General features: G+C 55.5%; 1 protein-coding gene across 1 annotated transcript in view; it reads right to left on the bottom strand.

Moving 5' to 3' along the window:
• The window catches only part of NIBAN2 (niban apoptosis regulator 2), a 63,623-nt gene that overhangs the window by 10,595 nt on the left and 40,826 nt on the right, over positions 1–12,202 (bottom strand). Inside the window, exons 3-8 of the mRNA XM_016961709.2 lie at positions 11,136–11,264; positions 8,995–9,100; positions 7,617–7,784; positions 1,834–1,949; positions 1,120–1,224; positions 865–1,027 (exon numbers count right to left, since the gene is read on the bottom strand). Coding sequence (XP_016817198.1) covers positions 865–1,027; positions 1,120–1,224; positions 1,834–1,949; positions 7,617–7,784; positions 8,995–9,100; positions 11,136–11,264 — 787 coding nt within the window. The remainder of the gene's footprint in view (positions 1–864; positions 1,028–1,119; positions 1,225–1,833; positions 1,950–7,616; positions 7,785–8,994; positions 9,101–11,135; positions 11,265–12,202) is intronic.

The following is a 12,202-nucleotide window of genomic DNA, read 5'->3' as shown; positions in this document are numbered from 1 at the left end:
GCGTGGTGGCACATGCCTGTAGTCCCAGCTACTTGGGGGGTTGAAGTGGGAGAATGGTAGAGACTGCAGTGAGCCAAGGTCGTGCCATTGCACTGCAGCCTGGGCGACAGAGTGAGACCCTGTCTCAAATAAAATAAAATGAAATAAATAAAATAAAATAAAAAGAACGTCCCATGGGAAACTGACAATTGCTAAAACTGAGCTCTGCAGATGTGTTATGGGGACCAAGCTGGTGAAAGGATCCCATCTGGCTGGGAAGAGAAAGGCGTACAGTCTGGGCACAGTGGCTCATGCCCGTAATCCCAGCACTTTGGGAGGCCAAGGTGAGTGGATCACAAGGTCAGGAGTTCAAGATCAGCCTGGCCAACATGGTGAAACCCCATCACTACTAAATATACAAAAGTTAGCCGGGCATGGTGGCGCGCGTGTGCCTGTAGTCCCAGCTACTCAGGAGACTGAGGCAGGAGAATTGTTTGAATCCGGGAGGTGGAGGTTGTGGTGAGCTGAGATCGCACCACTACATTCCAGCCTGGGTGACAGAATAAACTGACCTGGGAAAACTATACTTGCTGAACGTAAATGTACTTTAAAATGACACATGGTAAAAATCTGTGACGAGTCAGAGATGAAAAGAAGGCTTGAACCTCCAGAACAAAAATTTTTCTCTTCAAGTTCTGGGCTTATAGAAATAATAGCCACAAAACAACTCACAGGGGTTGGAGTACCACAGTGCAGATTTGGCTCTAATTCTTACAAATGATCAATGAGCAAGTCATTGCTGTGAAATTTACATGAATCATGAAATAAAAAGAAAGTCCACCTTGGCCCCTGGAGGGCCCGTCGAGCACGGGGGTGGCTGCCTACCTCGGATCTTGCTGGCAAGGTGCTCCTTGGAGGTGATAATTTGGTCCATGTCAGTTCGGATGACGGCCTGCATGGCCGGCTGCACCTGCTGCACCTTGGACAGCACCTCCTCGAAGCGTGCCTTGGCCTGCTCGTACACCATGCGGTACACGGCGTCCGAGATCTGTGGGCAGAGCAGCTGAATTGGCACCAGGGCTGAGGGCACCGCACCAGCTGCAGGTCCCGTCCCCGCTCCAGGGCCCCAGGCCCACCCACCTGGATCCACTGCCGCTGCCGCTCCTGCGGTTTCCCCTTCAGCCGCGGGCCGAGCTCTGCCTTCAGCTCAGGGCCCAGCTCCTCCATCACCAGGTTGCTCAGGATCTAAGTTGAGGAGGCACAAGCCAGGCCAGGGGCTGGAAAGCGCTCAGCTGGCCTGTTTCTCTCTGCATTCCCACAAGCCAGGCCGCTGCAGCCCCCACCTCCTCTGCGACTGGCCCATTGCTTCACCCTCCCTGCTGCCCTCTCTCCTGAGCTCCATTCCCACAGGTCCCAACTCATCTGCCTGGGTGTCCTGTAGGATCCTCAGACTCAAGGGCCAGCCCCAGGGCCTTTGCACAGGCTGCCTTCCTTACCTAGAATACCATACTCCCTCCCTGCTTTGCCTGCACATGGAAGTGTACATTTATTTGCCAAATGTCTGTTTCTCCTGCTATACAGAGAGCTCCCTGAGGGCCAGGAATTTGTCCACATCATTCCCAGCTGCACCCCAGTGCCTCGTCCAGGGTAAGTGCTCAGATGCCCAGTAAGTGATGAATAAGACAGCGAGTATCTCCACGTGCACTGGCCCTGCACTTGTCCAAATCTAAGCATGTCATCTCCTTCCAAACCGGCAGCGCCCCAGAGCCCCATCTCTGTACCCCACCCCCTGCCCTCCCCTGCTGGGTCCTTGGGTGACTTCTGAGGTTTTCTCACCAGCCCATCTGGACTCACCTGCACCTCGTTCCCACACAGCATCTCCCAGGTGCCGTACAGCTCCTTGGACTGTCGGTACATGCGGATGGCATCTGTGAACGCAGGGCCCTCCACCTTGGAGTCCTCAGGGATTCCTGCCCAGGAGACGGAGGGAGAGAGGAGGTCAGCAGATGGCCCAGTGGCCTCTACCAAGACCAACTGAGAACTGACCAGAACCCCCCCCACACACATGGCATGCACCTCAGGAGGGGCAGCTGGGACCCTCACTTTCCTCGTCATCAGAGCAGTCATGGTTGTATCTGATAGGCAAAAGCAGTAATGACCCCACCACCAACAGTGACAAGGCGCCCCCCTTGCCTCCTCCTTAGCTCCTGAAATCCTCCCAACCACCCCAAGACCTGGGCACTATCATTCACCTTATTGCTCTACAGATGATTACAGATGAAGAGATAACCGTTAGGGGACAGGCCACGGGCCCAGGGTCACAGAGCAGGGAGTGGCAGAGCCAGGACTAAAAGCTCCCGTCCCATAAGCAGCCACCCAGAATGGCCCTAGAGGCACCCAGAGACCCTTGTTCGAGCCCCAGTTCCTCCCTTACTGCTAGATCAGGGCCCTTCGAACTTTGCCTGGAACAGGCTAGGCAGCAGATATTCTCAGCCCGGCAGGCCATAAAACCCCTCCCGCAATGCTCGCCTCTACAGTCACAGCACAAAAACAGCCACGGACCATCCAGAAACAAATGAGCGTGCCTCTGCTCCAATAAACTTTGTTGACAGAAACAGGCAATTGGCTGATCTGGGCCCATAGGCCATAGGTTTCAGAGCCTGGTTCTAGATCACTGAACCCGAAATGGCCTGTTTCCTCTTCTGAACAATGGAACAATGGCCTCACAGGTCCACTGCGGGGCTCCCTGGGCCAGTGTAGGGACAGGAGATCAGGGCCCAGCACTGCCCTGCGCCACACTTTTTATCAATAACTGAGGAGCCAGCTGCCTGCCCCACTGGGCCCGGGGTCTGTCCTGTTACTGCTGAGTCCAGGTCAGTACCTGGCACAGATGCTTGAATAACTTTGTTAAAGAATGAAGCTGGGTGCGGTGGCTCACGCCTGCAATCCCAGTACTTTGGGAGGCTGAGGTGGGGGAAATCACTTGAGGTCAGGAGTTCGAGACCAGTCTGGCTAACATGGCGAAACCCCATCTCTACTAAAAATACAAAAATTAGCTGGGCGTGGTGGCAGGCACCTGTAATCCCAGCTACTAGGGAGACTGAGGCAGGAGAATCGCTTGAACCCAGGAGGCAGAGGTTGCAGTGAGCCGAGATTGCGCCACTGCACTCTAGCCTGGGCGACAGAGTAAGACTCTGTCTCAAAAAAAAAAAAAGAATGGAAGAGTTTGCTATTAACAACAGCTAGAAGAACACCATTTCTGAATTTTTGTCACTGTTGGTGCTGTCAGTGGCCCAAACGCCAGCAAGGTGAACCCCTGAGTGAGGCGTGGACCTCCAGATTCAGTGCCCGGGAGGCAATTGGCAGGAAGTTACAAAATCTGACTTGGGGTAAGAAGGTGGTCAAACGCCACCGAGCCAGGCAGCAGGCAGACTCCCCTGGCCGCGTGCCTCTGACCACCGCATCCCCAAAGCCCAGGAAGGGGAAACGGAAGCCTGTGCATCAGAAACCTAAGGCTCCCACTGCCATGACTATGGGCTGAGTCACCACCGGCAGAGAAAAAGCCCCTCTCTGGGTCCCTCCCCTCCCCACACCCAGCTGACCACAGAAATCACTGCCTGTCGGAGCAGGGAGGGAGCTGAGCAGGGGGAGGCCCAGCCCTCATCCCTATAGCGCAGCTGCCTGGATGGGGAGGGGGGCCTGTGGGAGTCTCACTCCTGCATTTCAGAGACCTGAAGTCAGGCAGGAGTGACAGGAGCATGGCAGGGATGTTCCAGCTGGAGCAGCATGCAGAGCCCTGGGTGGGGGCTGCCCATCTGGGCCAAGGAAGGAGGTCCCCCCGCCACCCCACCCGCCTCTCAGAAGGGCATGGTTTCCTAGAAACCAAGTTTTGACTGGAAAATCTGGACAGTGCGTTACCTGCAGGCTCTCCCACAGGGAGAGGGAATTTTCATCCTGCATGCACCAAGTCAGGTGTGCAGGGCAGGCCTGCTTTCCAGGTGGCAAGAAGGTGAGGCAGAGGGCCGGGACAGCGGGAGGGAGGCCGGCCAGCCTTGACCCATGGGATTCTCTCTTTCTGCACACCCAGCCGCTGAGTGTGACAAGTTTCAGGGTCACCCCTCCTGAGCTCTTCCCGTGAGCCTAGCTGTTAGGGGCTGAAGTGTGTCTCCACACCCCCCAAATTCATATGCTGGAGTCCTAACCCCCAGTACCCCAGAACATGATTATATTTGGACCCAGGGTCTTTTTTTTTTTTTTTCTGAGAAGAGTCTTACTCTGTCGCCCAGGCTGGAGTTCAGTGGTGCAATCTTGGCTCACTGCAGCCTCCGCCTCCCAGGTTCAAGCCATTCTCCCGCCTCAGCTCCCAAGTAGCTGGGACTATATGCACCCGCCACCATGTCCAGCTAATTTTTGTATTTTTAGTAGAGATGGGTTTTCACCATGTTGGCCAGGTTGGTCTCAAACTCTTGACCTCAAGAGATCCACCCACCTCAGCCTCCCAAAGCGCTGGGATTACAGGCCTGAGCCACCGCACCCGCCCTTGGTCCTAGAGTCTTAAAGAAGTAAGTTAAACAGAGGGGATGAGGATGGGACCAAATCCAATACAACTAGTGCCCTTAAAAGAATAGTACATTTTGGCCGGGCACAGTGACTCACGCCTGTAATCCCAGCACTTTGGGAGGCCGAGGCGGCAGAATCACGAGATCAGGAGATCAAGACCATTCTGGCTACAAAAAATTAGCCAGGTGTGGTGGCACACGCCTGTAGTCCCAGCTACTCGGGAGGCTGAGGCAGGAGAATCACTTGAACCTGGGAGGCGGAGGTTGCAGTGAGCCGAGATTGCGCCACTGCACTCCAGCCTGGGTGACAGAGCAAGCCTCTGTCTCAAAAAAGAAAAAAGAAAAAGAAAAAAAGAAAAGTACATTTCTTCTTGAAAGAAGAGAAAACACAGGCACACAGAGGCATGACCCTGTGAGGACTTAGGGAGAAGGCGGCCGGCCACCAGCCAAGGAGAGAGGTCTCGGAGAAACCAGCCCTGCTGACACCTTGACCTCGACTCAGACCTCCAGCTGGGAGAGAACATATTTCTGCTGTGTAGCTGCCCGGTCTGTGGTATTTGTTATGGCAGTCTTGGGAAACTGAGGCCCCAGCCCTGGCTGAGGCTGCACACACATCAGCTCGTTGAATCCTCAGCTCACTGTGCCCTACTTTTCCCAGGGAAAGAACTGAGGCTCAGAGAGGCAGTTACTGCTCGAGGCTACTCAGCTAGTGGACGGCAGAGCGGGGCTTGAACCCAGGACCAGCTGACTCTAGCCAGACCTGGAGACCTTCCAAGAAAGGAAACTGCATTCCTCACTCCCAGGCAGCAGACAGAGGGGGACCACGGTCAGACAGGAAGAAGCCTTGACCTCTGCACCCCAGGCCAACACTGAGGACCCGGCACAGCCAGTGCCCCAGCTGCCTCCTGCCACCCCCAGCTGCTCCAGGAATGCAGGATGTGAAGGGGTCCCTGGGACCGCTGGTGTCCGCCCAGCTTGGCCTCCTTCCCCCCACCCCCCACTTCCTGGCAGCCCCCGGAGTGAGCAATTCCAGGCTTCACAAATTCCAAGCCCAGCCTCCAAGACGGAGGAAGCAGAGAACTTTCTCACAGTCCGTGGGGTGGAAGGAAGGCCTGAAACCAGCCTCGTCAGCTCCCGCCCTGGGGAGAAGGGGCCACCCGGCAGGACACCTTCCTGGCACAGGACACCCCTTCATTCCCTGGCCCAGCAGCTCTCCTGGGCCTCCCTCTGGTCCACTGCACCTTAGAACCAAGAACTCCCCCATGGCCTCCTCACTGAGTGCTCACTGTGCGTGCCAGGCTCATGGCCAAGTGCCCCACCCAGACCAGCTCTTCCCAATCATCTCTCAAGCTCAAGTTTATCATCATCCCCACTGCACACATGGGGGACTGACGTGGCCCTTCCCCACCTTGTTCTGTGCCCACCCCTTCCCTATCTGGCGCAGGTCACCCACCCTGCCAGGCCAGGTCAGCCGTTAGCCTTGGAAACCTGGAGAGATGGCACCAGGCCAGGGGCTGGGGAGGCGGGAGGGCCCTGGGCCAGGCAGCCAGAGCCTTGAGAGCCTCCACCCAGTCCCAGCCCACACTCCCCGGGACCTGGGAACAGGAGGCCCTTTGTGGGCAGCTGGGCCCAGGTGGCAGGGGCTGGCCTGATTGAAGACCTGGTTCCTCCTGCTTGGCAGATTCCAGACAGGGCAGAGGTGGCTCTGGAGAGGCGAGCAGGAGGGGTGGGGTGAGCTGAGTCCCACGGCAGCAGCCCAGAGGCCATTGGCGCCCACTCCGTCCCCTGCAACCTTCCACCTCTGCACCATGTGGCACTGCGCCCAAGGGTGGGGCGGGGGCAGGAGCTTCCCTCAGGCCAGATCACCTGGAAGCAGTTCAGTGTCCAGGACTGGGTTGTTCCTTCCCTAGGGGCAGAAAGACCCCCAGGGACCCACCCTCACCTTGGAAGACCATCCTCACCCTTTCTGTTCAAATTCCTTAGAGGCCTTCAAGGCTTTTCCAGACCTGACCCCAGAGGCCCCCCTCCAGCCCCATTTCAGGTCACCCCCTCCCTGCTTCAGGGCCTCGTGCAGTTCCTCCTCCGGGCCTACCCCTACCACCTGTGGGTCTCCCTTCATGCTGACTGCCTACCTCTGCCTGGAACACTCCTCCCCTCTCCTCTATGCAGGATATGAGGGGCCCTGGGACTTCTGGCATCTCCTCCTTCAGGTCTGGGACTTCTCCTTCAGGTCTCTGCTGAAGCTGAACCGTAACCTCCTCAAGGGAGCCTGCCCTGATCAACCCCTCCCCCAACACACACACACCCTCAGGCTCCCAGGTTGGCTCCACCCAGCACCCAGCACAGCTGTAAGCCATCGTGCTGGCATCCTCATCTGTCTATCATCCGTCTCCAATTGTAGGAGGGCAGGGAATGTTTCTTGCTCCCTTGTTGCACCCCCAGTGCCTAAATCTGGGCCTCCTCAGAGTAGACACTAAAAATGTTTGTTGAATAAATGAGTGAGCTGGAAGAGTCACCCCATAAGTTTACAGATGAGAGCAATGAGGCCCTGAGGGAGGCAGTGAAGTTTCCAAATCACCCTGCAGGTTGGTGGTTTAAAAAAAAAAAAAAAAAAAAAAAAAAAAAAAATATATATATATATATATATATATATAAAATTAAAAAAAAATCTTTACCAAGCATGAGGTAGACTCTGAATCCTCATAACCCCCCTAAGACACACAAGGCATTATCCCCACTTTACAGAGCCTCCAAGAGGTAAGTCAGTTCCCTAAGGTCACGTAGCTGGAAAATGGCAGAATCAGGATTGTGACTTTGTGACTCAGGGTCCAAGGGCTCAACAACCACACCCCTCTGTGAATAATTTCCTACTTTTTTCCTGAGCAGCACAAAACCGTTTTCATCAAGGAAGAAGACTAAGGGTGGTATTACATGGTTTCTTATAACCCCAGAAGGGAAATTAGAACAGCCTGTAGAGCAGGGTTGCCACACCATAATCAGCCACTAGGTGTCACCATTCAGCAATAACCCAGGTCCTGCCCCTCCCTCCCACCGACCCTGCACCCACAGGCCACTCACCATTGTTGCAGTGCCGGATGCAGTCCTGCAGCACAGCCTGCCACTTGTCCTGCTCGGCTTCCGTCATCATGCAGAAGTAGTAGTGACGCGCATAAGGATGCCAGAGGATGAGTGGGAACTGTGTGGGGCACTTGAGGATGGGGGCACTGCCTGACTTTGCTGTGGTCCCTGTGGAGACAGTGCCTGATGAGCAGCTGCCCTCTGTGGTTGCCCTCCACCAGAGGATGGCAGAGAACTGATCCCTTGGCATCAGCTCTGAGGTCAGGCTCAGGCCCAGAGAAGGCCAGCCTGTCCCAAGGTGACCAGCAAGCCGGCGGGGGTGGGAGCAGCCTTCTTTCTGGCTGTGTTCTCCTCAGCCCAAAACCTGAGTCCAGCATCCATGCAGACCCATTTCTTAGAGTGGGTAATAAGTCACATCCACCCCACTCTTGGGTTAGGTTTTAAACTCTGTAAAGCACAAACAACACAAGGTCAGAGCCCCCAGGTTCAAGGGTCAAGCACTACCTTCTTGGGTTTCCCTTCAGATTTCGGCTGTGGAGGCCAAAGTGTGGCTTAAGTGTCCACAGGGGGAGGGGGGCATGTGGGGAGGGACAAAATACAGCAAAAGGAATTTTTCCCTCTTTCAGTTTCATTCTCAAGGATATGTAAGATCCAGCGAGATAACTGGTCCTGGGCTGTGACCCTGCCACTGTTGTTAATGATATGACAATAACAGTTCTTCTTTCTGCCCTGGCTCTGGGTTGGCCTGTGCCCCTCCAGGGTCCACACAACACCCCGAGGGCAGTCCTCTTAGTGCCTGTGCTTTGTAGACACTGAAGAGGCTGAGATTCAGGGGAGGGGGGTGACTCGCCCGAGCAGACACAGTGAAACAAAGCCAGAGTCACGCTGGAATCCAGGAATGCTGCTGGAATCCAGGAATGCCGCTGGAATCCAGGAATGCCCAGGCCCTCCATCACCACAGAATGGAGGCATGACTCAACTCTCAAGTCCCTGGGGCATGACCTGCCCCCCAGGCAGGCATGTCCCCTGCCCTCTAGTTCCCAGGGATCATCAGAGAGGCCAATGTTGTTCCTGCAAGGCTTCTAGGGAATTTCAGCCAAGGTGAAGCAAAAGCAGGATGCCAAGAAGAGTAACTCCTGACGAACACAGTGCTGACCCACAGGTTTATGAGGGAAGGTCACTGAACATCTTCCAGGAGGCTCTCAACGACTTAGGGAGATGCAAAAGGCAAACAATGAGGTCTCCATCCACAGCTCTAAGCCTAGTTGGTCTCTCCGCAAACGTGGGGCTGAAAGCAATGGGCTCAGGGCCACCCCTCCCCTGGCCAGCTCCAGATGCCTGTGCAGGGCATTATGGCCTGGGATGGGTGCTCCTTTACCTGGTAAGGAGTTGCCAATGAGCTCCAGGTATTGGTCCACGGACGTGAGGATTTTGTAGCCTGCACTGTTGATGACGGCTCGTGGTGGGACCTGCCGCTCATAGGCCTGAGGGAGGCAAGAGAGAGGGTCCCTGAGGGTTAAGGTGCGGCCAAGCCCAAATCCCACCTGGCTTCAAGGCCCTACTCAGTGTGGCCCAAAGTGGGGAGGAGAAGGGAAAGGAAGAAGAAGAGGCAAGAGAGGAACAGAGGGGAGAATGTCACTATCATGGTGATTGGGGCAGTGTGGCATCCACAGCAACCTAGACCCCAGCTCTGGGCTCAATTCCTGGCTTCACTGGGTAGTGTCTGTGTGATGCTGAGGATAAAATTCCTTAAATGCCTAAACTTCAGCTTCTTCATCTATAAAACCAGGGATTCAAGAATATTCAGGATGGGGAAAACATTTTAAAATAAAAACGAAACCAGGGTAATAACCATTCCTGCCTCACAGAGCCATGTGAGGCTTGAGTGAGATAATCTGCAGTGCCTGGCACACCACAAGGACTCAGCGAGCTTGGCCGAGGTTGTTGTTCTTACTGTTTCTACTGCTGCTATTGCCTCTGTTCCCAGCAGCTCCACTAGTTAAGCATTTCTTACATACCAGGCCCTGTGCTAAGGGCATTGCATGCTTAATTTCACAGAATTTTCCCAATCCAAAAGGTGGATCACCCACAACTTCACACAGTTGGGAAGTAGCAGATGTAGGACATGAACCAGGGCTATCTATCTCCAGAGCCTGGGGTATTTGACCATTACCCTGAACTGCCCCCACCAATTTCCTAGGTTCTGAGCATCACACAAGCGTCCTCTGGAGAATTAGGTCTAGAAACTTACACCAGTAGCAGGGGGCAAAGCAGTTCTGATGGAATAGCTCATACAGCAGGGCTACCATGCTACTCCCTGCCACTAGGTGTCACTATACAACACAGTTCCTGAAAGTAGCTCAGAACCTGTAGGGCACTGATTTGCAAAACATGGTCTCTGATCTTCAACACCACCCGAGAACTTACTAGAAATGCAAATCTTTACAGTCCGGGCGCAGTGGCTCACGCCTGTAATCGCAGCACTTTGGGAGGCCAAGGTGGGCAGATCATGAGGTCAGGAGATCAAGACCATCCGGGCCAACATGGTGAAAAACAGTCTCTACTAAAAATACAAAAATTAGCTGGGAATGGTGGTGCACGCCTGTAGTCCCAGCTACTCCTGAGGCTGAGGCAGGAGAATCACTTGAGCCAGGGAGGTGGAGGTTGCAGTGAGCTGAGATGGCGCCACTGCACTCCAGCCTGGCGACAGAGCTAGACTTCATCTCAAAAAAAAAAAAAAAAGAAAAGAAAAAGAGATGCAAATCTTGGCTCCCAACCTGAATCAAACTCTGGGGGAAAGCCCAGCACCGTGTCTTTCAGCAAGCCCTTCAGGTGATTTGGACATGCTACCAGTTGAGAACCACTACTCTGGGGCATGAGGTTGCTCTTGACTTTATGTTGCTCTAACATTGATCTTCCGTGAAATACAGGGCCCAGGCCTGTCCTTCTGGCTGCTCTGGAGAAATGAGCAATTGAAGAAATCAGGTCTGTGGCTCAACCAGGTGGGGCTTCCCTGAGGGCTCAGGGAAAAGATAAGGCACAATGCTCCCATAGGATGTCCTTCTCGGACACCTACCCACCTGTAGGGCAGGGGCAAGCCACCGCAAGGAATGGCCAGATTGTGCCTCCAACAGCTCTCTGTGGCTGTCGAGGGTGGGAGGGGTCGGAGGAGAGGCAGGAAGCCCAGTGAGGAAGGAGGTGGCAGGAGGAACGCCCTGGAGCCAGCTGGAGGGACTGAAGAGAGATTAGGAGGGATGGGGAGGAGTGAGTGACAGTTGGTTATGAGGGACAGAAGGAGTCAGCGATATTCCCCAGAGATGAAGAATGAGCTGCCGTCCAGAGAGGGCACCCAGGGCAGCCCAGTTTGGGGGAGGGGAGGGGCTGAGGTGGTGCTCTGGCCCTGGTGACCGCGTGCAGGCTGTGACGGTGGCGTCTGGGGCCTAAGTTTCCGAGTTGGGGGAGGGGGCACACATGGAGAAAGCGGGGAGGCTCAGTGTGGCGCCCGGGGCCAGGCCTCACCGCTTTGTTTTCGTAGAGCACCAGCCCGTAGTTGTGGGGCACGAGGCTGAAGCGGTTTCTCCACTTCTTGCTGTCCTCCTGGTGCTGGAAGAGGTTCCCCGAGAAGACGATGCGCTCGTCCAGCGGCACCTGTGGGCAGGAGGGGGTGGGGAGTGAGGCCCAGGTCTGCGGGGGTGGTGCTCCCCATGAAGCTGATGGCCCAGCCAGCAGAGCCTGTGTGCGCACCCCCTGCCTAGCATGTCCTCCATTTTGGGTCTCCCCAAGTCCTCCCAAGGCCTCTGAGGCCGGGCTGCATCTCATCCATTCTGCAGATGAGGAGCGAGACTCGGAGCCATGGAGGGGCTCACCCAGCATCCAGGCAGGGTGGTGATGCCAGGACTTGAACCCAGGACAGGCACTGATGTAGGGCCTGGCCACAGCCAGGCTCTCCCTCTCCATCCCAGCCTTGGGCTGTCACCGCTACCTTGGAAGGGTCTGGGGAGATGGTTGCTCCCCACCCACCTACAGCTACAGCACTGGTGCCCCGAGGTCGCTCCGGGCACGGGGGACACACCCACAGGCCAGAACTGCGAGGGCCCCAGTGCCTGGGCAAGCCTCTCCCCAGCTCTAGGCTTCTGTTTCCCCTCAGGGCAATGACAACTTGAACAAGGTGGCTCCAGAGAGCCTGTCAGCTCTGATGGCTGATGAGACGCCTTCCTAAAAAGGAGTAGGGGGAATGGAGGGGGCCTCTGTCTGGGGGTGTTTGATGTCTGACCCGCGTCCTGGCAGGCTAGTGACCTACATGGGCTGCAGAAACGCCCGGACCTTCCTACAAAGCCCTAGCTCTGCCTGACTCACAGTGTGTCTAGTCACTTTGAGCATCAGTTTCCTCATCTGTAAAATGGGAACAGTAAGAGTTGGAACCTGACAGGCAGGTGCATAATGCACAGGACCGCCATGACCACTACGGTAGGACTCAGCGTCTGTGATGGCCTCCAATCCTCAGGGACTGACTTATCTGGGGATGGGGAAGGAGAAGGGAGATCTTTAAACCAGGGTTGGGGGCCCAAGCGAAGCTATGGCCAGGT

Source organism: Pan troglodytes, chromosome 11 (genome assembly GCF_028858775.2).
Source record: "Pan troglodytes isolate AG18354 chromosome 11, NHGRI_mPanTro3-v2.0_pri, whole genome shotgun sequence".
Classification (NCBI taxonomy): domain Eukaryota; kingdom Metazoa; phylum Chordata; class Mammalia; order Primates; family Hominidae; genus Pan; species Pan troglodytes.
The sequence above is the reverse complement of the archived record's forward strand: the minus strand, read 5'-3'. Positions and strand labels throughout refer to the sequence as shown.